Source organism: Lontra canadensis, unplaced genomic scaffold, assembly GCF_010015895.1.
Source record: "Lontra canadensis isolate GAN:19392208 unplaced genomic scaffold, GSC_riverotter_1.0 scaffold43, whole genome shotgun sequence".
Lineage (NCBI taxonomy): Eukaryota > Metazoa > Chordata > Mammalia > Carnivora > Mustelidae > Lontra > Lontra canadensis.
The window spans coordinates 12,604,391-12,630,412 of NW_022631037.1; the positions used below are offsets into that span (position 1 = coordinate 12,604,391).

Sequence of the window (26,022 nt, forward strand, 5' to 3'; positions counted from 1 at the left end):
CAGCAAAAGAGTAAATATGTGATTACAGAAATAATCAGAGGAGAGAACACATGGAGAAAGTAAATAACTTCCTTAGTTCAGGTACTGTCTCTCACTGTCTTTACAAGTTGTACATATAAGGTGCCTGGAATTTAGGGTAATAATAAATAAAATAATCCAAAATTCCCTTTAGCTTTCCTTGATTATAGATAGGCCTTTGGAACTCTGTAAAAGATTTCTATTTCCATCATTTGATTTGTTTACAAATCATATTTAGCCGTGAATACACATAGCCACCACTGTTTTTACTTTGCAGCCCATGTAATTTCACCAATAAACTTAAATTAATTTCTGGTGAGCTGAATACATAGTAACATCCAGCAGATACAAAAACGTTACTGATACTGTTAACAACAGCTGAGTAAAAAAGGATCAATTTCTCCTCCATTACTTCCCCATTCAGCACACCCATTACCTTCTCCAGGTTTGGGGTCCCAGCCCAGTCTCTCCCCTATAGGTGAAAAGACATCTTTCACAAACTCCTGGATTTCCTCATAGAAGTCTGTGTGGGACAAGAGAGTTGAGAGAATCCCCAGGTTACAGCTCAGGTCGCTCCACACAGTATAATTGGGCTCATTCACAAAAGCCTCCATGACTTTTAGAACCTCTACAGTGCTAATGATTCCAGCTCGAGCCTGGGATAGGAAAAAACATAAATTAATCTAGTCTTCAAACAAAAACTAAACAAAAAAATATAAGCATGCATTTTCAGCATTATCTACTGCTAGTCAGTCATGTCTCTGGTTTAAAGGAAATGAGGCTATATAAATTCAGGGGATTATTTAAATAAAAATGCTATCATGACAACATTCCTTATTTACTTTTTTTTGCTATTTATAAAAGAGCCAAGTAAGGAAGCACACTTGGTCTGGTGACAGATGGTGGCTACACGTGCAGTGAGCGCAGCACAAGGCACAGACTTGTGGAATCAGTACGCTGCACACCTGAAACTCATGTAACATCGTGTATCAACTACACTTCAAAACGAAAGAAAGCAAGAAAGAAGAAAAAAAGAAAGCAAGAAAGAAAACAACTTCTGTTTCTATCCAGTGTCTGGGCCTTGGTTTTCTTTTTATTTTAAAAATTCTCAGACTTTCAGAAAAGATGCAAAAATAGTCAGGGCTTTGGCTTTTGACAGAGGCTCTTTCAAAATTGGACCTGCAGACTGTGTCAACGTCAGCCTGTCCTTCACTCATTTCTAAAAGAAGGAAAACTGGAAGGCACTACAAATTCAGAGTCCTTTCAGAATTAACTAACAGAGCTAGGAAAAAGAACTTCTGTTACAGCAGCCAACTGCACAAACACAGCACTCTCCTGGGACAGGTCTCTCAGCAATGAGATCAGCAGATGTGAGGTTGTGTGCACCAATGCTAATCTGTGTTTATACAAGGGAGGAATCCAAAACCAGTTACTGCAGAGGGGAGGGAAAATTTCAAGTCCAATTTAAAGGAACACTAGGAGGAATCTGACAATTTTATCACAGACATCTGGCAATTATCTAACCTATGTTGGAGTCATAAAGATAATACTACTAATTGCTGATTTAAATCCTTTCTGGAACAAAGCCAAATATAACATAATTCTAAAGCTAATGGGCTATTATTATATTTGAGTAGCAATGGAATGTTAAAAAATACTAGATGTTTCCAGAGAAATACAATCACTATTTTAGAACACATAAATCACTCTAAATTAATTATTTAAAAAAACCCAACACATCGGTAGGGAAATTTCTTCAAGGCTCATACCTATTTCTACCAAGAAGAATTTCTGCCTTACAAAGGATAGTTTTAGTTGCAAAACCTGCCTTAGGAGTAGTGAGATGGGATTTGTTTCTGGTAAATTAGATGTGTTTAATCTTGTCTTGTTAATTAATAATTAGTCATTTGTTCTAGTCCCAAAAGGTGTTCAACCTTCAGGAAGAACCATATTCTTCTAATTATGTTTCAGTCAGACACTCCAGGAAAAACAAAATCCTTTAATCAACAAAATCCATCATACTACTTGAGGGAGGCTCACCAAGGAGAAGAGGTCATTCTGTAATCCAAGTCGATCCACAGGGGGCAGAGAAAGGTCACGAATGCCTGGTAATAAACTTTCCAGCATGGCTGAGCTATACTGGGTCCGATAAAATCCAACTGTCCCCAGGTTTAACTGAAAAGACACCCAATGGGCATTATTAATTAAACAGTTGCTTTTTTTTTTTAAACAATCTTTAGCAGGTGTGAAAAGTGTTCTGGGTTTTGTTTATCTGAGCAAAAACAACAAAGCTCACATATGCAGGCAGGGATGAACATGAAACAACATGTAAAGATAGAAATCGGTTGTCAGGGCGCCTGGGTGGTTCAGTTGGTTAAGCTGTCTGACTCTTGATCTCAGTTCAGGTCATGATCTCAGGGTCAGGAGACTGAGCTCCACTTCAGGCTCCAAACTGAGCTGGATGGTAGGGAGGATGGGAGTCACATGGGCCAGTTTCTATCCACTCGCAGTGGACGGTTTTAAGTTTACAGAAAATATTTACTGTATGTAAGAGTGCATGGACTGTGGAATATCTGAGGAGGACTAAGCCTTTACACTCATTTACTCAGCCAGACTCTCAACAGAATAAAAATGCTCAGGTCCTAGATTTTAAAGAATTAAGGAGACTTAAAAGGTAATTTCACATGATTTGTGGAGTGAGGTAATCACGGACTGTCATTATTCTCTATAAGCTATTTACCAATAGGCAAAAATATTTCTTTTTTTAAAAGATTTTTTATTAACATATAATATATTATTAGCCCTAGGGAAAAATATTTCTGATAATACTTATATACAAAACACTTCGAAGGTAAAATAATAGCATAAGATATAAATATTTTTCTATTTATATATAAGTATTTTTTTTTTAAATCACCTCACAATAATACAACTGCTGTTTTATTGATTCCCTTTACCTTTCATTACAGGAATAATACCTTTATTTACAAAATTACAATCACTGCATACATATGTTTTTCTCATTTGTAAGAAAAATTTCATACAGCTACATCATCTTCCAGATATAATCTCAAATGGTGGTAATACACTATTCCAGTAAGTAAAATATGTATTAGAACAAAGGGAAAAATGGTTCTTTTCAGAAAAGCAAAGAAGTCTGAGACAACATATAATTCCTATTAGGAACCTATAACTGGGTGAAAAGTCTAGTAGATACTTTCATTATGAATAGTGCAGAGTACAGGATAATGAAAAATCATCTTTACCAACTGTTATTTTTTGTGAAATGGTTTCCCAACATCAGTTACAGGATTTCACATTTCAGTGACACAAACTTATTATTATATGTCTGAGCTCACTTGATTATAGCTGTACATTTCCAATGACAACATATCATCGAAGTTAACATCTCATCACAATGACAGTGCAGTTGGAAGCTGCAAGACTACAAATCTTTTGGTTAATGTGACTTTCCACATAATCTACGATTTTTCCCCCTTTGATCCCATCTTTTAATATCTGCTTATCTATCACTTCCTTAACTGACATAAGGGAAGATATCTAGACCATATTATTTGAAAACTGGCCCTAAATTTCTGTCTTTGCAAGTCCTAGTCTAAACTAACGCAGAATTTAGAGCCAGCCATAAAATGCATAAGGGGAGTGAGAGAAATCAATCAATTTAGGTTAGATAAAAAGAGGCCATTTCTAGACTCACCTTTACCCACTGGTCCGGTTTGACATTTTTCAAAACCACGTTCATCTCTGGCTTGTCCATCAGAATTTTCAGTTTGGCATGGTTGGGATCTTCGCTAGTAGAGATCGTGATAGGAACCATCCACTGGGGACAGTCTTCTCCTTAAGCAAGAGAAGAATGAATAGGAAACTTGAGATATAGTTTGTCACTGGAAGAAAAAGAAGGTAAGGTGGAGAGAGAGGACAGGTGTCCTACACATGAACTTGAGTCTAACTGTTAAGCCAACAGTTCAATGGTTCAATGGTTCATAAACTCTTCCACAACCTGAATAATACTAGTATAAAGGAAGAGAGGATTTATTAACAAAATCACAATAGCCTAAAAAAAAGAGAACAGTTTATTCAGTTGTAGTATCACAAATACAGTGATTTTAATTTGCCACTTTCCCTTTACAGAGCAATAGAGACAGTAATGATTTTACTGTTAAGAGAAATTTCGAGTAGGTAAAAGCTCTCACATAGCATTTAAAAACATTCTAAGGTGCAGGTATATATACTGCTGAAACACTGAAGGGTTGATTTTATTTCTGTGATAGACACGACAATCCCTGGAGCTGATAGATTCCACCACTAAAAAGTGATAGCTAAAAGTCAAAGCTTTTTTAAGGGGTATCAGATAGCAAAACAGACTCTGAATTAAGATACTGAACAGACTAGAGTCACTGCCCACTGCATTAATGTAAACTATTAATAAGTTATATACTTTATGCTATTAGGCTAAATGACAAATCAGAATTGTCTTCTAATGTTGGGATAGTTCAGGTTTTATTACTACCCATACTGGTCACAGAGTGTTTGAAAAAACTGCAAATCCTGTCAGTCCTACCATGCAGACTGTTATGAGGCAGCAAACAGAAAATGTAACACTTTAGGATTTATTTTGGATAATAAACCTGTCATCTAACTTGTCAGACATAGTTATTTAAAGAGTAATTCTAAATGCTAAGCAAGGTAAGGATGGAAGGCTGTACCTCTTAACCCTAGTAGAGTGTACCATATTTTGGAGAGTGGAGCATAAAAACGTATTGGTGATTCTGATATACATCTCCCCTTATTAAGAAATGTTATTTTAAAGGAGGTGAGAAAGGTGCAGAGAAACAATTCTAATTTTCTGAGCAAAAGAATCAACGACCTGTAGAAATATTTGAAAAACCAGAGTCGAGTGGTGGTTAAAGGTATAAACTCATGTAATCCAACTATTTTGTTTGAATTCCTACTCTTTAACTCATTAGATAGGTGACCTTGGGCCACTTAACTAACCCAGCTTTGCCTCAGGTCCCTCATTTATAAAAAGGAAATAATACTATCTACCTAATGGGGTTGCTGAGACTATAAAAGAAGGATCAGTACTTCTAAGTACTACTAAGCTATACTGCTTAGCACAGTAACTGGTACATAATAATGCTAAATAATGACTGGGCTTTATTTATTTACTTGTTCACTTACTTAGTATGCCCAAGAGTTTAAAAAAAAATTAGCTACCCATACAAGTGTGCACCAAGGCTTCTTTTAGGAATGAAGGCTAGAGACATTACTTCTTGGGTGTTCCTAATTTATTCCTTATAGGTTCCAATAATACACAGAAACAGGGAATTTCAAAAATCAAAGACTATCAAAACACTACAAACATCTCATGAATCTTTTTTGATTTCCTAGATTTTTTTTTATTTTATTACCATTTCCTTATTTTTTCCCTTATTTTTAATTCTATTAAAAATATTGAAAAATGGATTATTTCCTATTAATTGTAACACTACTCATATGGTATTCAAATTCATTTATCAGCTCCCACTTATAGCCACTTGCTTACCAACATATGGTCCACTGGCACAGAACTTCCTTTGGGACAACCTCAATAATCTGTCATCTTCTACCTAAAGAAGGAAAACAAAAGCTAAAATAGTAGTATTGACTTTTTTTTTTTTTTTTTTTTTTGGTGGGGACAACACTTCTGTGACAAAACAGAAGGTGAAACCAGGACAGCCAAGTGTCTCAAACTGCAACAGTGATGAAGATGATGACACTACATAATGGGAGAAGACATCACTTCTCATTTAGGCCTCAAAATAACAGTACTTTAAATAAAAGGCCATGTTCTACGTAAGAAGGGATTTACACGCAGACAAGAACTTAAAACTATTACCACTTCCACAAAGATACATAATAAATAACAGTACAGCAAGCTGTTTTAATCTTTATAGAGGGAGGTTATGTCTTCAGACTCTTCCACTTCCACTTCTAAAAAGTGGCAACCTTAGATTAGCCTGTCAGGAATTCAAATTTTCAGAGTGACCAATAAACATGAAGAAGCACACAGCTTGGTTCAAAGGCTGAGCTTAAACCAACTCTGCAGTCCTGGAAGAAACCCCACTTGTTCATTTTAGATTTACACCATGGGGTGCCTGGCTGGCTCAGTCAGAAGAGCAAGCAACTCTTGATCTCAGGGTCGTGAGTTCAAGCCCCACATGGGGAATAGAGATTAAATAAATAAATAAGCTTAAAAAAAAAAAAAAAAAGAACACATCAACAAGTTTACAGAGTTTTCCTTGGGGACAGTGAAAGTAGACAACAGTTTGTTTTCTCCTGTAAGTATGTATGATTTTAATGACGTGGGAGACAAACGGTCAGAGATAATATATCGCCAAGGAAACAATGCAAGGGCTGGGTTCAATGTTACCTAGAATACTAACATACAGAAAAGCAAACCTGATGACACTGACTGAATTTCATTCCACGCAGCAGCGAGGGAACTGGAGGGTCTGTTGTAAGGTTACCTGCTCTGCTTCCACATAAATGAGGGGGAATCCCATCTGTTTAGTCCAGGTGTTCATCACCGCTGCTATAGGTTTACCACTGGCATTCTCTAAACTTTCCCAGAGATCCTCTAGAAGATGAACACAAACAATGAAAATCTAAAATGCTTACATTTTTGTTTTTCTAAACAAACCAAAAATTTTTTGTAACTCCCGACATCACATTGCTAACCAATTTTTTTTTAAGATGTTATTTATTTATTTGACAGAGATTACAAGTAGACAGAGAGGCAGGCAGAGAGAAGAGGAAGAGAAGCAGGCTCCCTGCTGAGCAGAGAGCCTGATGTGGGGCTCGATCCCAGGACCCTGAGATCATGACCCGAGCCGAAGACAGAGGCTTTAACCCACTGAGCCACCCAGGCGCCCCTTTGCTAACCAATTCTTTGGTTCTTTCAGGTTCAGGAGACAAACAGGAGGTCAAATTAATGTCCCCTCATTTCCACATTAAATAAACTCTATTACAAAAACTGGTCTTAAAGTCTAAGATGTCCTTAATTGTTCCAATGTACTAAAAAAAAAATCACAAATTATAGGGGTGCCTGGCTGGCTCAGTTGGTGGGCCATGGAACTCTTGATCTCAGGGTCATGAGTTCGAACCCCACCTTGGGCCTAGAATTTACTTTAAAAAAAAAAATCAAAAATTATAATAAATAAAAGATAAACAGGTGAATTCAAACAAGAAGAAATGGAAACATATTCAAGATCACCCCTAAATAATTCATATAAAACCATTATACCCATTCGATTAACAGAGGTTAAAAAATACTCAGTGCTCTGAGGCTGCAGTAAAACTCACACGGTCAAACAGCACTGATGGTCAAGTAAACAAAAAAGTGATACACTGTAATACACACTAGAAGGAGGACATGAACAGAGGAAAAGCCTTTCAAGAAAAATCCAAAAAAATAAAGGCTTCATGAGAGTTGGGCTTTTCGTCTGCATTTTGAAGAGGAGTTGTTCATTAGACTGACAAAGGGAAAAGGGCAATCCAGGTAGACAGAATACATGGCCTATGTACAAAGAAGAAAGTATTAAGAAAAGACAGAAAATATCAGCAACAGCAAACGTTCAGTAAGCAGAAGACAGAGGCCCAGGTGTGGGAGCAGTAGGCAGTGAGGCTGAGACAGCAGGCGGGGCTAGCGGCCAGGACCCCGTGGGGCTCTACTGTGCAGGGGAGTAAAGTATCGCAAGTGTTTTTAATCAGCAGGTGAGGCAGTCAGAGACTTGATTTAGAAAGATGACCCTGGGCAGCCTCAGAGTGAGAGAGAAAACTGAAGAGAATGGGGCAGGCAAGAAGTACTAAGCTGGTAGGCAACTATGGAGTTCAGAAGAGAGATCATGAAGGCATGGATTAAGCAAAGGGGAGTAAGGAGAGACAATCAAAACCATGGATGGGGGTTGCACTGTGTCTGAACTACCAACTGTCCTTCGTAACACCAGCAAACCAAGAAACGGTACAAGGTAGGCCTCGCTGTGCAAAGGGTGGCGTCTCAACCAAAGGCACTGGCTTTGCCCGGAAGCTTGTTAGGCAGATCCTCCGGTCTCTCCCCAGACCAAATGAACTACAATCACTTCCGCAGACCCTGGGTCATGGCGTGTATGTTACAGCTTAAGCACTATAAGGTTCTGTCCTCAGGTATTCCATGTATGCATGCTAAAGACTCAGAAAACTTACAGGAGCACATTTCCCTGTAGCTCTGCTTTAAGGAATGGAATGCCTCTCTCTTTTATAAGCTGAGATGGAAATTTACGGTGGGAGGTTGGGGAGGTGGGAGGGGAGAGTGTCAGGCCTACATCATGTCCTGAACAAGAAGCAGATATACTGTATTTTTAAATTCATAGGTCACAAACCTCAGAAAAAGCCCATGGCCAGCCCTCTCTGAACTTCTGTCATTCTATAAGGTATTAGTGACATTACACAAATCTTGCTTTTGAACTATTTTTGTTCACTGAAGAACTCAAAACTCCAACTCTGGCTCTTTTTTTATCTTCAATCAACTCATACCTTTATTCTTTCTTTTGGCTCCCATACACAGTAAATATCAGACCACTATACACTCTAAACCACTTAAAAATCTTAAACCTTCACTCAAACTCACTGAACTAGTTTCATAAGTTCCCTAAAAAATGGTTAATTTGCAGCAATTTTAATGGCCAATGGTCAACTTAGGCCAAAAAAACCCCCAATGAGCCACCAAAAAGAACAAGTTCTGGTAAGAACTCTGGTAAGAACTGAACTCTTCAGACTCTCTAAGGTATCAGGACATTGAGCTACGGAGAGCAGAGTCCTGGAGGGGGACCGGTAGGATAACAGGTTCTGATTCATGCTGATCCATCACATAACACATGGCACCAAACAGGTCAACTTTGTTTCCTATCTATCACAAGGAAGGTTAAGCATTTGGAAAAAATGGAAATGTCCCACTCTGGATAGAGTGCCAACACCTCCTCTTCACTGCTATCTCAAGCTCTTAAAGATTACCTGTGGCAGCATTCTTTTGTTGGAACTTGGTTAAATACATGTTCATTCCTTTCTTAAAGTCCTGAGAAAACACAATTTTTAAAATCCAGGAGATTAAGACCTTGGAATTTATAGTGTATTTGCATATTAGTACTCAAAAGCTAACTTACTCAAATCAGCTGAGTGTCAGACTTACTGAAAAACTATCTGTCATAATGTCTACTGTCTTTTACTTAAGTATGCATCCTCTTTGCCTTGCATGTCTGTTTTTAACTTTTATACCAGCCTCCCACACATCCCCCAAACACATTTATACATCATTCATCTAAGAGACCGTAAGAGTCAATATTAAAAAGAAAAGAAGATAAGCCAGATCAGGGTAATATCCTTCCAGAGTCTAGAAAAATTACTTAGGAACTTAATCTAAATAAATGTAGACACTTTTTTTTCCATTCAAAACACTGTGATTTCACCATAAAAGGATGGAAGACTTTTTAAAATGGCTTTTTTACCTTATCCCCAATGTAGTCATGGAGCATTCGGATGACAGATGCACCTTTGCTATATGATATAGCGTCAAATATCTCATCAACTTCAGCCGGATGGCCCACATTGACCTGGCAGACAGTGTGATTCAGGGTTATGACAGGAAACGAAGAGCCTCTAATACCGAATGACATAAAAAGCTTTCTAGGAAAACCCTCCTAACTCATAAGACACTCTTCCGCCTTTAGCTCACTCATGAATACATAATGATGACCCTTAAAAAGAGTATAGTAACTAACAGTAATAAAGTGGAGCATAGAACATGATCCCCATCATCTCTGCAAGTCTTGGCTTGGCTTTGCCGAGAGGCAAATCACCATGGATCTTTTTATTGGGGAACTGGGAGAGGGAGGAAGGGAGAGATGAGAAACATTTGATTTCTTGCAACTGTAATGGCTTACAATTACATAGGAGCCTGGTTAAATATGCCAAAGTAGACTGTAAGTCTAGTTCTTTGGAGGCAAAATTTGTCCATCTAAACTAGCCAAAATAAGGACAGGCTAAGTCGAAAGAAATAAAATATATATAAAAACAGACAATGACAACAATAAAAGAATATGTTCAGAGTTTTCTTTGAAATAAACAACAGAATCATAATGTTCTCTTGTGCATACTGCCCAACAGGCATGGTTCTCCCACACTAGTCAATAAAAATGTATTTAATGAATGCTTATGGGTATATAGCACTTGCCTCCACAAAGATAAAATTCTTACGCTGCCTACCTTAAAAAGAAACATAATAATATATTAAGTCTTGTGAGATTTCAAGACTGAAAACATGAACTAAAAAAAACAAGTGAACTGTCCATGCAATTTTCTTTTCTTTTCAGGCTCCTAAGTATCTCTATAAAAAATTACTTATTTCTTTAGAAATGAGAGCAAAGGACAATGGTTGAAAAGTATGACTCACTTCAATAGGATGGCTGTTATCTAAAGCATCAAGCTCCTGGGCACGGGTGTAATCGGCAGATACAAACTGAGTCCAGATATCATACTCTGGGAAGCAGTGGTCTACACACAAATATTCAATCCATGATGCAAAGCCTTCATTTAACCAAAGATGAGTCCACCATTCCTAAAAATAAAAGAAATAAATGTATAAAGAAAACAAAATTTTTATCATTCCACTAATTTAAAAAACTCACATGTCCCTCCCACTACACTCTACAACTTTTAATAAGCCAAAATTCAGGGAAAAACATTCAGTAAGTAACTCACATCTCTAAACAGAAAAGATGCTTAAAAGAGATGCTAAGGAAGGCCAACTGGTGATTTTGGCATTAGGCCTAAGGGACATTTCAAAACATAGCTAAGTAACTCTTTATTGCCAAAGCTAGGAAAAAAATGGAAGGAAAAGGGAGGGAGTGAGGGGAGAAAGCCCTTATATGGAAAAGAGGAAGAGAACAGATAAATGTAGGCAAGAGACTGTATATATGGTCAGGTAAAATTTAGTTGAATAAACCAGAAAGCTACCAGAACCAGACAAGGAAAACTGGAAAAGATTTCCATAATGACTGACTGACAAGTTAAAACTTTCTAGATAAATAGAAAAGCAGTACTGCTTATACAAAGATTAGGTAAAATTAACAGAAGTTTCATGGCAATAAGTAGTTCAGTAATGAACGGTGTTTAAGTACTTATAGATTATAAAATTCTTACCTGCTAATAAAATTTAACAGTAAAATGGACAAAGAATATCAATGAGTCAAAGACTAAAACCAACGTTAAAAAAAAAAATCAACTTTTTAGAAAGAGATTTTATTCTAAGTTTCATTAAAGTTGATTAAATCTCTTACAAAAAGAAAGCAATATAAGAATCCAAGATATATGTAAAGGACTAATGTAATGGTGAAAAGAAAAAAGGCATTTAAAATTCTGAAAAGATCAAATATTTTCAACATTAAGTGATGAAAGCCTATCTGTCTAAGTGGTTTGTACACTTACTTAACTAGTAGCTTCCAAGAGGATAAGCTGGTACAGAGCTAGTTACTCACCAACTTATCATGAGCCCTTAAATTTCAGTTAAAGAAACAACTGACATCTAGTAACTATAAGGTCACTCAAATTCAGTAAAAAGTTATTTAAAAGCTATATGAGAATGTGCACATTTTTCCTACTAAAATTTATTGCTGGTAGTTCAAAAATAAAATAATAAAAAATAAAGACTGCTCAAAACTAACAAAAAATTTGTAGCAACGAACTTGCTGCATTTGGAGAAGAGAATATTTCTGTACATGTTGGAATACACGTACCAGCATACTTAATTCCACATGAAATTATATTTCAAAACTTTTTTTCACCCCTAAGTAAAAATTTAAACATCTAGAGCAAAAGGAAATGGTTTAATTTCAAGGGCTGGCGTTCTTTAAAAACTGTTTCAGACATGTAATGGTTGCTAAATGTCTTACTGTCTTGCTTATTCCTGTGACATATGGACTCAACTAACATCCAAGTCAGGTTCTGCTCTTTGGCAGCCTAAAATGCTATCAGGGAATTTGGCTGGCTCCAGAACCTCCAGTTCTTTCCTTGCAGGGGTACTTCTAGTTCACTCATTAAACTCTGCTCCCAAGTTCTAACACAACTAGCCAACATAGAGAGTACTTATTTGGAGTGAGAGGGAAAGGTCAAGACTTGAGAACACATATCATTCACTGCAAACATAATAAACAATAATTTCAATGGGACAGCTGAAAATTTTATTATACTTAACAGTTAATCCCTGGTTTCATTTCTATCAAATTTCAACTTAACATTTTAAGCAATGAGAAAACTGACTCCTAAAAACATTGCAACCTAATGGATTATGTTCAGGTTATTTTTCAGCTACTTAACTACATAATAAGTATGTTCAAGAAACTACAGTTAGCCTGGAATCTCTGAACCTAAGAGTCGTCTCTTTCTCTCACCATAGTATTATGACTTCACCATTTGCAGGCAAATTCTACAACACTTTAGGAAATACTTTATGTTGAATAAAGACTGTCCACATTCTTTTGATTGACAAAGATATTCTGATAAACACTGCTGAGCAGACTTTCTAAAATAAAGATTTTCTCTCATTCATTTTTTAGTACTATGTTCCAGTCAAACCTGAAATACTATGTAGCCAAAATAATGTGCAGCAGGATGAAGATAAATATATTTGAGCACTTAAAAATATTAAATACCATAGTAACAAGATTTCCAAACCATTGATGGGCGAGTTCATGTCCCACAACCAGAGCAACCCACTGGCGTGATGAGGAACAGGAGTTTTTTGGATCAATAAGCAATGCAGTCTCCCTGTGTTTAAAAAAAACCTTTTTTAAACAATGTTAAGTATTACAATAAAAGGAGGCATACACAAATGGGGGAGGGAGAGTCAAACAGTAAATAAGATGGTCAAGTTAGGCTTTAGAGATATCAAAAAAAACATTTCTTCAGAGTGCACAGAATAGAAAAAGTTCTGGGAAGATTAAGGACTATTCCAACAGAATTCATACAACAGAAGATCAAAGATGAGACACAAGTTTAATCATCAGTTTGTAAATAGGACAGTTGTCTGAAAGTTTTAAAAAAAACATTGTCTAAAGGATTAGGGATTATTGTGCTAGACAGACAGAGTAGACAGTCCTCCCACTAAACGAAGGGGAGTGGCAAACGGGGGGAAGATGCATTCCACAGTCCCAACAAGAACACTGAGCAGGCTGTCCAAAACTTAACTCATCAAAGAAGGCGGGGCAAAAACTTGTTTACAGATCCTGCTTTAAAAATTATACAACCCACATGTTTGTATTGTGGTGACAGATAAGTAAAAACTTAGCTAGAAAACATTAAAGCAGAGATCATTCTTCAAGCTGGAAAAATAACTATGAAACTCCTGGGAGGAAGAGGAGGCACCAAAATGAGAAACTCAGCCAAAAATAGATCTAAAAATGTTACTAATGCCAGATGCTCACTTTAAAATCTTACAATTTGATAGTAGCACCAGAGGGTGTTCATCTGCGTTCCTGAAATGTGTGCAGAAGTGGGGGAGGTAGGAAAATTTACAGCAGATCATAAAGCAGAAGCTACTCAACTGTGATTAGGAGTGAAGCTCTTACAAAATGAGTGACTGAAAAGATAAGGCAGGGTAATGAATCATTAACATACCTATAAGTAACAAGGCCCCAGTTCTCCATGGCACCTTCATAAAATAAATATAAACATTTATTGATATATGTACATACTTCTTCCTCAAAATCACAAAATTCAAAAAAGTTATTACAATTCAGCAATAAAATGAAATTTACTTTACCAGCTGCAAAGTCTGCAATAGCAATGAGATCAATTTTAGGTAGAGGATAAGGAACATTGAAGTAGTCCTTATAAAAAGGCAGGGTTTTAGCAGCAACCTACAAAAGCATAAACAAAAGAACCATCTGATAAATATTTTATCGTAATTCATATAGAAATCCACAAAGGAATCCTGTTGCAAGCCAAAGCATCTCAAGTTACTAGAAACCAACCCTGGGGAACCCTACCTCCAAGTCTTTGGCTTTTGTTATGTTGGCCAAACTTTAAGCCATTTATAATATATTGGTATGAAAAATACATTACATCTTTTCCCACCCACTCTGTGGATAAATAAATTCCACTCTAATATTCTCTTAATCATTATCTTATAAAATGCTAATGTGACACCAAGGTTGGTAGCTTCAAAATTCTATTAAAAATAAAACCAAAGTACACAACAAATTTCAGACTAAATTATAAATAATTGTACTAATAATTGATCAGAAATGTAAATTCCCCAACCTGGAGTTATGGACTGTTGGAACAATCCTCTTCAAGTACATTTACCTCTAACGCAAATTTTCCTTGCTCTGCTTTGCCAACAGGGGTGTAAACACGGACACACACACCGTCTTTTGACCTTGTTTCTACAAAGTCATATTCACCCACAACAAATGCCACCAAATATGTAGACATGACAGGTGTGCGGGCAAACTTCACTTCCACTACATTTTCATCATCAGGGTATGGTTTCCGATCAATTACATTCTTTAAAAAAGAAAAGAAAATTTAAACAGATTTACATTAAATATCTTAAAGCAAATACTAGCCAAAAATATGTGCAGCTTCTCCCTCCTCCTTTCCAGCACGGCTTACTTATCTATCCCAATTCATCCACTGCTTTTATGCTATCAAAATCTCTCCTATTAAGAAGGAAACACTAAGAAGTTGGGGGCTGAAGTGTTAAAACTACCAGGAATCTATGAGAGAAAAGCAGCAACTTTTCTTGAATACCTACTATATGCCAGGCACTGGGATGTTTTAAGTAAGACCTCAACACTTTCCAAGTGAAATAAGGATAGAAGGCAATAATTATTAATAAACGGTAATTGTGAAATCTACATTTCAAAGGGTACAGATATCTAAATTTAGAACATTCTCTATACCAAGGCTGCCTCTAAGCAAATTTGTGGAGGAATCTCTACTTTACCAATAGAGTTCCTAATTTCTCTGTGCTGTTACCAACCTCCACCCCCCTCTGCTTTTTTTTTTTTTTTTTTTCCTATTCAGGCTCTCCACTTTTTCAAGACCTCTCTATTCTTTCTTCCAAGGAAGTCTTATTCAAGAACAGATGTGATAAATTCATTCATACTAAACTGTAAAATAATATTTCAGTTTAATATATTAGCCTCCTTTTTAGAAATATTTGAGAAGAGAACGGCATTCTCTCTATGGAATTCTCTCCACCATAAAGGAGGCAGAAACCAGTTATTTTCAAAGTAGGCTTTTCCAAGTTCCCAGAGTCTTATGACTGGCTGTTGGGTACTCTCTGTGTTAAACAATACATTTCAAGAAGTAAATGCTTACTCTGTTTATGAAAGAGATAATGACATCAGTGAAGAGAGCATATTCTAAGAATACAATCAACCAGAAACCTAAACACATTTCACATATGGCTGTATCTTTTGGCATTTGATAAGAAAGTCAAATTTTTTTTCAGGCAATATTTATTAAATTCATCATGTTTTTAGTTTTCCAAATTTTAAGAAATTTCTTCCATGAGGAAGGAAACTCCAAATAAGGGAATTTTAAAAAAGAGGGCTTACTGGACATAAAGATGATGAACATCTGTGCTCCTGTTATGTATCAAGCACTGTGCTAGGTGGTTTCATGCTATTACATCTAACCAGCAAACTAAATATTCTAAACACTTGTTCAAATTTTCAATATACTTACATACATACATACCATGTTTGATAAAGCTACTCTGTCTTTAGGAACGACCAATGAGATATCAAAAGTTGCTTTGATGGCAGGCTCATCCCAGCAAGGAAAAGCCCTCCGGGCATCAGTAGCCTTAAAAAAGGAAAATGAAATATGAATATTACTGAATTAACCTAACCGACTGTTTTATGAAGTAACTGTCATCATCTTTTTATCATCCATTCCTTCACTTGTTTAAATATTTACTTTTTACTCCATGCCAGCAACACACCAGGCAGTGACTACAGATAACATGGGGCCTGTTATCCCTGCCACAGCAACAATGCAAAAACAAACAAAAACAAGCAATAACCCAGGAATTAGGTCTGCTACAGATCTTAATAATCTATAGTATTAGAATAATTTAGAATAATATATATATATATTTTTAAAGATTTTATTTATTTATTTGACAGAGAGAGAGAGATCACAAGTAGGCAGAGAGGCAGGCAGAGAGAAGGGGAAGCAGGCTCTCCGCCGAGAAGGGAGCCCGATGTGGGGCTCAATCCCAGGACCCTGGGGCCATGACCCGAGCTGAAGGCAGAGGCTTTAACCCACTGAGCCACCCAGGCGCCCCAATATATATATATTTAAAGATTTTTTTACTAGAGAGAGAGAGAGAGAGAGAGAGAGCGCACGACCAGGAGGAGGAGGAAAGGGAGATGTGGGGATCGATCCCAGGACCCTGGGATCATGACCTGCACCAAAGGCAGATGCTTAACTAACTGAGCCACCCAGAGGCCCCTAAATTTTTAACAGAACATTCCAACAATTCAAAAATCCAATGTTAATGGTTTCAGTAGTAATGTTCAAAACACAGAGCACAGGAAGGTCAACAAGTATACTGTAAGAATTTAGAGCTGAGAAAATAGGACAGATTGCCTCTCTGGCTTTTATTTCAAAAACAAAAGTATTTCCAGAATCTCTATTGTGCTTTATTCTTCATCTGAAATGATAACAGGAATAAAGACAGATGCTCTTATCAATTCTAAGCAGGTCATTCTTTGTCTTTGTTTTTTTGTTTTTGTTTTTGTTTTTGTTTTTGTTTTTTAAGGGGAGAAGGGGCAGAGGGAGAGGGAGAGAATCTTTTCTTTTTTAAAGTTTTTATTTATTTATTTGAGAGAGAACACAAAGGGAGAGTGTGAGAGAGAAGCAGACTCCCCGTTGAGCAGAGAGCCCGATGTGGGACTCAATCCCAGGACCCTAAGATCATGACCTGAGCCTAAGACAGACACTTTAACTGACTGAGCCACCCAGGGGCCCAAGACAGATAATCTTAAGCAGGCTCCCCGCCCAGCACAGAGCCCAACTTGGGGCTCAATCTCATGAATCTGAGATCATGACTTGAGCTAAAATTAGGAACTGGACACTTAACAACTGAGCCACCGAAGTACCCATCATTTTTCTTTTTATTATTTATTTATTTTTAAAGATTTTATTTGTCAGAGAGCGAGCGTGAGCGCACACAAGCATAAGCAGGGTGAATGGCAGGCAGAGGGAGAAGCAGGCTCCCTGCTGAACAAGAAGCCTGATGTGGGACTTGATCCCATGATCCTGGGATAATGACCTGAGCTGAAGGCAGATGCTTAACTGAATGAGCCACTCACAGGTCCCAGGGTATCCATTTAATGGCATTTCCATATAGAACACATAAAACTGTCACCACTTGACCTACTTAATGAGAACTCATTTTTTTCTTTAAAAATAAAGAGGAAACTTGTTTTTTAAGAAAGAGCAACCTTGTTAAAGCAAAATAAAGTTTAGTCTTTGCAGAATACCAGTTATAAGAGAAAGAAACTTTAATAAAACAGAATAAAGTAAAAAAAACAAACCAATTACAAGATTCTGTATCATGAAAAGAAGGAATAAATTGTACAGAGGTATAGGAAGCACATACTTCTGGAAAAAAGTTTCTCTAAGGAAAATGCTAGATGGCTAACTGCACTCTCAAAGAAGTTAAGTAAATGATGAATTCATTCAAAGAATAAATAAGACATCTGAAAAGTAAGTAGAGTGTAAGGAAAGAAAAGATAGCACAGAAAAACTGAACTTAGGAGCAGCAGCAGTAGAGAAATGAATTTATACTAGGAAATTAAATGAGTAACACAGATAACAAGATCTAAAAGTTTCTAAAAAAAGTTTCTAATACAGAAACTTCATCTGAGAGACAGACATCAGATATAAACCTATTATGAAAGAGCACACACCACAGTGAATGTAATACATAAGAGGAGAAAACTGGGCTACACTGAAGATCTAAATCTGAACATCAATAGGGTTCACCAATTACTATGTAAAGTTCATGAAAAGTGAACACCTGGTAAAAAATTTTTTAATTTTTAAGTACAAGGAAATAATTTAACAAGCAATTAGGAAGAAAGCAAAGCAAAGCAAAACAAAACAATGTTATTCTACAAGGGAAAAAAAGATATTCCAGTCTGATTCTTCCCCTTGACAAGATGAGATATGAAAGACTATGGAACAACATTTATATACCTTTGAAAGAGAAAAACTATAACCCAACTGTATATACTGCTCTTACAGTTGAGAAGTTGGGTTCGTTACTCATTGTAGCAAGGGAAAACTCACAGTAAGGGGAACCCTGGGGTGTATGAGAAACAAGCTATCATATGTGTATTCCGGATTTGGCCTGGTGAATTGGGGGGAGGATTTAGATTCACTGTAAACTGGGTGCTGTCAGAAAGTTGAGGAATTCTGTGGGTGGGCATCTCAACAGATCTCACCTACAGAGAGGGCAGACTAGAGCAAGAATAAAACTGACACTGAGAAAGAAGTAGTAGTCACTCATTTTTACTAGGAAAGGGACCTGGTCACTATTTCATGGATAGCACAGTGGCCCTGCTTTTGTCTGTCCTTAGATGAAATTATGAAGCACCCTTGTTTTGTTTCCCTTTATCATAGTCTCAGAGTAACCCTACCTGAGGGTGGTGCGCTATGATGCTGTTACGTCGAAAAGGAAATCAACATGGACTAGCTGGGAATGCTGGCACAACTTTTGAATGTTAGGGGCTGCTGCTCCTCCTTTCCCCCGCCCTCAACAAATCTATTATACACCCATTAAAACTGGTCATGTATTAAGCAAATGAAAGATTTTCAGTTGTGCAGAGACTCTGGAAGTATACTATCTACATACGCTCCCTTAAAAATATTTTATTGGAGAAATACTCCAGGCAACCATTGAAGGATGCAGAAGTGCGTAAAGGGCTAAAGATAAGCATTGAAATAACTGAAACACAGAATTAAACCTAAATAGTTATGGGAATTTTTTTTTAAATTTTATTATTTATTTAAATAATATTATTATTTATTTATAATAAATATAATTTATTTATTATTTTATTTATTTAGTTAGTAGTAAACTAGATCTGAAACTTTATTTTTTTAAAAAGGACTGTATTTATTTATTTGAGAGAGAGAGCTAGAAATAGAGAGAGAGCACAAGCAGGGGCAGCTGCTGGCAGAGGGAGAAGTGGGCTCCCTGACCCCAGGATCATGACCCGAGTCAAAGGTAGACGCTTAACCAATTGAGCCAACCAGGCACCCCAATCCAAAACTTTAGGTGTGCAAAACAAACAACACAGAGATATAGGCAGAAACATAAAAACAGATATGATCAGCTATTTCATCATCCACATTGAAATGTACAGGACTAAAATTAATTAGATTTACTGCTTAAAAGTACCACTAACAAATTCAAAACAAGTTATGTAATTTTAATATACATGATAAATAAAAATCAAAGAAAGTGCAGATAATATAGTAAGATAAACAAATAGAACATTTCAAAGAAGCAAAGGAATGCTATACAACATTGCCATTAATTTGGTAGGATAAGTCACAGGTGTCAAATACTAAGAGCATAATTTTAATTAAGAAAGGTACACAGTATAAAAGCAATTCAGGCACTGAAATTCTGCTACATATATGCATGTATGCAGATGTATACATACATGTATATACACATACATGCATATATAATTTTGTCACATACATATTTTGTTACATACATACATACACATTTATACAAACATATGTAACAGAATTTCAATACCTGAATTGCTTTTATACGATGTACTTTTAATTAAAATTATCTTCTTAGTATTTGATTCCTGTGGCTTCTCCTATAAAATAGTAAAGCCGTTGTGTGTGTGTGTGCGTGTCCATTCTCCATCCTACATCTCTAATTCTGTCCCTCTATAATGGAGATAACTGGATGAGTATACAATGAAAATTCCAAAATCATGAATATAATCATGGCCAAAGGCACCTACCCTGAAATAATCACGCAAATAATGGAACAGAACTTTGTCAGAATATCTACTTTAAGATCACAGCATTTTAGAGAAGAATACCATACCTCAAACTGTGTGACAGCAGCATAGCGCACCTCTCCAGAAGGGGTAGTATATTTACTTCTATAAAAACCTTTCATTTTGTCATTCAGCTCTCCAACAAAATCTATCTTTAAGGTTCCCGTACCTGTGATTGAAGATGAATGAAAGCACTTAAATACAGATATTAAGTACAAGTTATCAAAAATATGTCCTTAAGATACTAACTTATATTCAAATCATTTTTTTTCCTTTCTCAAACACTTCTGGCAATGGACAGAATCTAGTATTTACTGAAAAATGGTAAACTATTCCTAAAGTGAACCTTAATATCATGTTTAGGGTGACTGTTTAGAAAATTCTATAACTTTATTAACTTAATCTCTAATCACCCATCCATAAAGATAAAAACAGGAAAGGAAATGAACATTTATTATTAAATTTACGACATGCTACTGTGCATGGAGCCTTAAAAATATTTAGAAACTTGGAAGTAGTATAGTCTCCATTTTTTCAGATGAGGAAACTGAGGCTGAAAATTAAGTAACTTGCTTGATGTCACCTGATTATTAAATAGCAAGAATGAGATAAAAAATTTAGGCCTGTTTAATCCAAAATTCATGTTCTTTGCCAATGATGCCACATAAATTGGTCCATTTAGAGGACTTCATGCCAATTTAAGACAAAAAACCTATCTGTTCAATCCAAATAGAACATTGATTCCATACTTTTGAAAGGAACTATATAGGGAAGATCAATGATTTGGCTGACAAAAAGGCATTAAAAACTCTTACAGTCACCTCAATCATTTGAAATAATATTAAAGAAATACATTTATCCAATAATTACTAAATGCAAATAAAATGCAACATGAATGTATATTCTACTGTTGTATAAGGGCAAAACCAAATTAGACAAAATGGGAGTTTTGTGAATATATATACCTTCTTTCAATAACAGCAAAGAGATGATAATATCTATCAGTCATCTACTAAATTCAGATGCATGACAAAACAATAATCCCCTTCTACATTTCACAAATTAAATCTCCCCAAAAAGCCAACAGAAAAATGTTGACTTTTAATTGATTCTTTTAAAAATGCCTATTTATAACAGGATCTACAGCATGGAAATCTAACAAATCAAAGACACAGTATGACTATAAAGTAATTAGGCAATCATTCCAAAACTTTTATATCCTAATGTTTCAAACTGTCATTTTGGAATGCCATAGAGCAATGACGCTGACATTGTTCAAAATGTTCTTAAGTCCCTCTCTTTCTGACATATCCTTTTGGATGTTCTCAGTCAGATCGCCACCTTCCAAAACAGAACTGACCTTTTTGAAAAGGTCCAAAAGTCATGAAGAGTCCAAGTCTACAGAAAAAGTGAATGACAAACTGCAAACTGTTTCTAGATAAAATGCTGTTGTTTATTAAGTATGTCAATTAAGTAATTAAAACGATTTTCACATGTGCTTCAAACTTGTTCTGAAAGTAACTTCAAGAGAAAATTTCAGGCCTCTGCTGTGAAGTCATCATCACTAAACAAAGCGCCGTATTCTTTTTTTTATTGTGCTCAACCTACGGCCTGAACTCACAACCCCAAGATCGAGAGTTGCATGTTCTGCTGTCTGAGCCAGCCAGACACCCCGAAGTGCCATATTCTTAATGTAATCATGCTGGGGGGAAAAAAATTGAAGCTCATTTGAATAAATGTGTGTGAATCTTATTTTTTAAAAATCAGACCTTCTGTCTAGAGGGGACAATGAATACTCTCTTAAAGAGAATGACAGATTACTGGAACAGTAAGTAAGAATACAGTAAAAGAATGTGAAAGAATTCTTAATGATTGATACTAAAGAATTCAACTATAAAATTTCTCCCTATTTTCTTTAGGAATTCAGTAATCTTTAGAAAAGCAGATATATATACATTAATAAAGTTTACAAGGAATATCTAGTACATTGTAAAAACTCACTGCATTTAAAAAGAAGTATTTGTTGGAATTTTATGTTGCAATTCCATAGATGGAACTGGCCAGTCTGTTTTCACTAGTCAACTAACATGTTAAGATTTCTTTTCTATAACTCATACTCCACGGGTAATCTACTTTTGCCTCTTCCTACTTGGAATAATGGGATTTAAAACTCGTAACTAAATAAGAAAGGCTGCTTACACTTTTACTTGGTTTTAAATCTCCAAGGCCATCAAACCATAACAAGATACTGATAGTGGCCACTTCCAAAAAAGTGGCATACTAAACAAAATACAAAGTATTGGAAAAGGTTATTACCTGAAATTCAAACAAAACACAAGTTAAAGTTTTAAAAAATCATAATAAATGTAACTAGTGTTATATTATACAATTATACTAATTACAAAATATTTTCTAGTAATATAGTAGCGTTATAGGGCAAAAACAGGAGAAAAAAGGCTTAATAAATGTCAACTTATCAAATTTACACCATACTGAAGAACTGATTGCCAGACTGTCTAATCTTATACCTGTTTGCCCACATAATTTACATTGCTTCCTCACATTAGACACCTTATTTCAATATCCATTATACACAATATTTATCTGCTTGGGATGATAAACCTTTTAAAACATATAATAAGCTCATTTATAAATTCAACAACTGGAAAACTGCAACTTCTACCAAAAGCCTTATTTCTTTAAAGCTTAGGAGAGTATAATTGTTGTAAAACCTGAACTAGATCTTGAAAAACTTCAATAAAAATTTAATGAGCCTACTAAATACCAAAAAAAATTAAAGACAGATTAATTTGTATAGAAAGAGTAAATAAAGGTCTCTGCCTTTGTGTCACTGTTTCCTGTGATCCTGTTTTTCACTCTTAGAAATGTCAGTATCACCTATGTTTCTCCAAATAAACACCACTCTGTAGGATCCTTAACAGAAGATTATGAAGTTGTTGTCAGCTTACAATGATCACGATAATTTCACCACTATTCTAGAACATGCCAATTCAGAAAAGAAAATGTTTTGCTTAGCTATGAAATAGCTGGCATGACTGTTAAGTCTGGTGAGGCTAAACACAAAGATTACTAAGGTCCTTTCAATACATGCTCCAGATTTATTCCCTTACCAGAAGACAGAATGCTTGTACAGCTTACCAAAACTTGAAAAAACAAAGGTAATTGTGCTCCAGAGAATAGTGGGAAAATGTAAAAGCTGAAGATTTTCAAGCAGATAGTTACAGATGTTCAATACTCAGTATTAGTCTCAATCTCAAATAGGATAATTTCTTTTTTTTAAATTAAAGATTGTATTTATTTCTTTGACAGAGAGAGACAGTGAGAGAAGGAACACAGGCAGAGGGAGTAGGAGAGGGAGAAGCAGGCTTCCGGCTGAGCAGGGAGCCCAATGTGGGGCTCGATCCCAGGACCCTGGGATCATGAACTGAGCTGAAGGCAGACGCTCAACAACTGAGCCACAGGCACCTCAGATAATGTCATTTTTTAAAAAAGATTCTATTTATTTATTTATTTATTTGAGAGAGCAAATGAACAAGCGAGCATGAGAAAGGGGAGGAGCAGAGGGACAGGGACAAGCAGACTCCATGCTCAGCATGAAGCCCAATTCAGGGCTCCATTTCACAACCCCAATATCATGATCTGCGCAGAAATCAAGAGCCCAACAACTGAGCGACCCAGGTGCCCCTCAAATAAGATAATTTCTAATTCTAATACTTACATCAGTTACTTTTTTATACTGTTGTATTAACTAAAAATCTCCCAAACTCTGCTGAATTCCAGTATACAAAAGGTCATAACCTTCTCTGACCTTAGAAATGACTTCACGATTTACCATGTCTGCTGTAAATAGTCCTCATCAAGAATGACAAAGCTCTTATATACTGATAGCTGACCCTTTTTAAAAAAAAAAAAAAAGACTTATTTATTTATTATTTAGAAAGATTGAGAGAGAGTGGGGGAGGGATACAGGGAGAGAATCCCAAGCAGATCCCCCCATTGAGCATGGAGCCCAAGGTAGGGGTCAATCCCATAACCCTGAGATCACAATGTAAGCTGAAACCAAGAGTCAGATGCTCAACCAACTGTGCCACTCAGGTGCCCCCGACCTCTTTTATTTACACACACACACACATACACACACACACACACACACACACACGTGTAAGGGGGAAAGAAGGGTGCAGAATATGACAGATGGCATGCTAGTTTCTGTGTTCTTAAAACAGTATATGCAGAAATGCTTACAAAACCATCGAATAGTTTTAAAAGGATACATAGGAAACTGGTTGCTTCTAAGAAGAGCTCAGAGAGGAAGAAAGGGCTAGGATGGCAAACACTATTTCCACTGTATGTCATTTGATTTTTAAACCATGTATTGTATTTTTATAATATTTAATTAAAAAATAAAAAGCATAATATGATGGTTTGAAGTATAGACTTTGGATTAAACTGCTTTGGTTTGAAATCCAGACTCTGGCACCTAATACCTATTGACCTTGGGCAAGTTATTAAATTAAACTACCTTTGTACCTTGGTTTATCTATAAAATGCAGGTAACAAACTATCTCAAAAAGGATGAACAAATTAGTATTTATGATACACATAAAACAGTACAGATTAATTGGCACAGATTAAGCAGTCATAGAAACATGCATGTATTATACCTGCACACATTTATACATATGCATGTATAGAGATATGTATACATATATCACACATGCACCTTCTAGGGGTTTCTGTCTGTTCTTACCTGCTCAAGCATTCTAGCAAATGCATTCCAGCTTCTTTTTTTTTTTTTTTTTAAGATTTTATTTATTTATTTGACAGACAGAGATCACAAGTAGGCGGAGAGGCAGGCAGAGAGAGGCGGGGAAGCAGGCTCCCTGCTGAGCAGAGAGCCTGATGTGGGGCTCGATCCCAGGACCCTGAGATCATGACCTGAGCAGAAGGCAGAGGCTTAACCCACTGAGCCACCCAGGTGCCCCTACATTCCAGCTTCTTTTGATAAATCTAATATCTTGAAATTTTGACTTAATAATTTGTCATATTTCCTAATGCTAAACAGATGAATCTACTCTCTACACACACACACACACACAGTTTATGTATACTCTGGGATGATTTCAAAAACCTGCTTTAAAATTTTTTTGCTCCTAGGATGTCTGGGTGCCTCAGTCATTAAGCATCTGCCTTTGGCTCAGGTCATGATCTTAGGGTCCTGGGACTGAGGCCCTGCATCAGGCTCCCTGCACTCCTATTCTACCTCTTTAAATTCACAATTTGGCTAAAAGCACAGAATCAATTCTAGGCTGAAAATCAGATACACAGAATTTTGAAGGAATGGCTTCAGTAGAGTCTAGTTTCCACTGTTCCCTTTGGTTAATCTGCTATTCCTTTTTAAAAAATTCATTCAAATATTGTTGATAGACAGTGTTACATTAGTTTCAGGTATTCAACGTAGTGATCTGACAACTCTATACCCTTTGCTACGCTCACCATAAGTGTAGCTACCACCTGTTACCATACAACGCTATTATGATACCACTATGTTCCTTATGCTGTACCTCTAATCCCTGATTTACTCATTCCGTAATGGGAAGCCTGTACTCCCACTCCCTTTCACCCATTTTATCCCCCCACCCACCTCTCAGTCTACTACTACTGCTATTCTGCTCCCTGAACTTTGAAGGTAATCTGCTAGCCTTCCCTCCTTCCTCCCAACCCCCTGTCCTTGGGAAGAAACTCTTATTAGAGAGCCTCACTTTATTCATTCATTCAAGAGCAAGTACGAGCAGGGGTAGGGGTAGAGGGAGAAGAAGTGAGAGAATCCCAAGCAGAC

At 36.3% G+C, this 26,022-nt stretch overlaps 1 protein-coding gene across 4 annotated transcripts in view; it reads right to left on the reverse strand.

Moving 5' to 3' along the window:
• Positions 1-26,022, reverse strand: part of NPEPPS (aminopeptidase puromycin sensitive) — an 85,181-nt gene that overhangs the window by 12,465 nt on the left and 46,694 nt on the right. For 3 of the 4 annotated variants that reach the window (XM_032871414.1, XM_032871413.1, XM_032871415.1), the window contains exons 4-17: positions 20,210-20,331; positions 15,817-15,924; positions 14,416-14,616; positions 13,871-13,967; positions 13,726-13,759; positions 12,762-12,876; positions 10,505-10,669; positions 9,561-9,665; positions 9,070-9,130; positions 6,549-6,658; positions 5,585-5,648; positions 3,737-3,876; positions 2,059-2,193; positions 455-674 (exon numbers count right to left, since the gene is read on the reverse strand). In XM_032871414.1, coding sequence (XP_032727305.1) covers positions 455-674; positions 2,059-2,193; positions 3,737-3,876; positions 5,585-5,648; positions 6,549-6,658; positions 9,070-9,130; positions 9,561-9,665; positions 10,505-10,669; positions 12,762-12,876; positions 13,726-13,759; positions 13,871-13,967; positions 14,416-14,616; positions 15,817-15,924; positions 20,210-20,331 — 1,677 coding nt within the window. Of the gene's footprint in view, positions 1-454; positions 675-2,058; positions 2,194-3,736; positions 3,877-5,584; positions 5,649-6,548; positions 6,659-9,069; positions 9,131-9,560; positions 9,666-10,504; positions 10,670-12,761; positions 12,877-13,725; positions 13,760-13,870; positions 13,968-14,415; positions 14,617-15,816; positions 15,925-20,209; positions 20,332-22,361; positions 22,422-26,022 lie in introns of those variants that run through there. The other variant, XM_032871416.1, reaches the window with a different exon arrangement.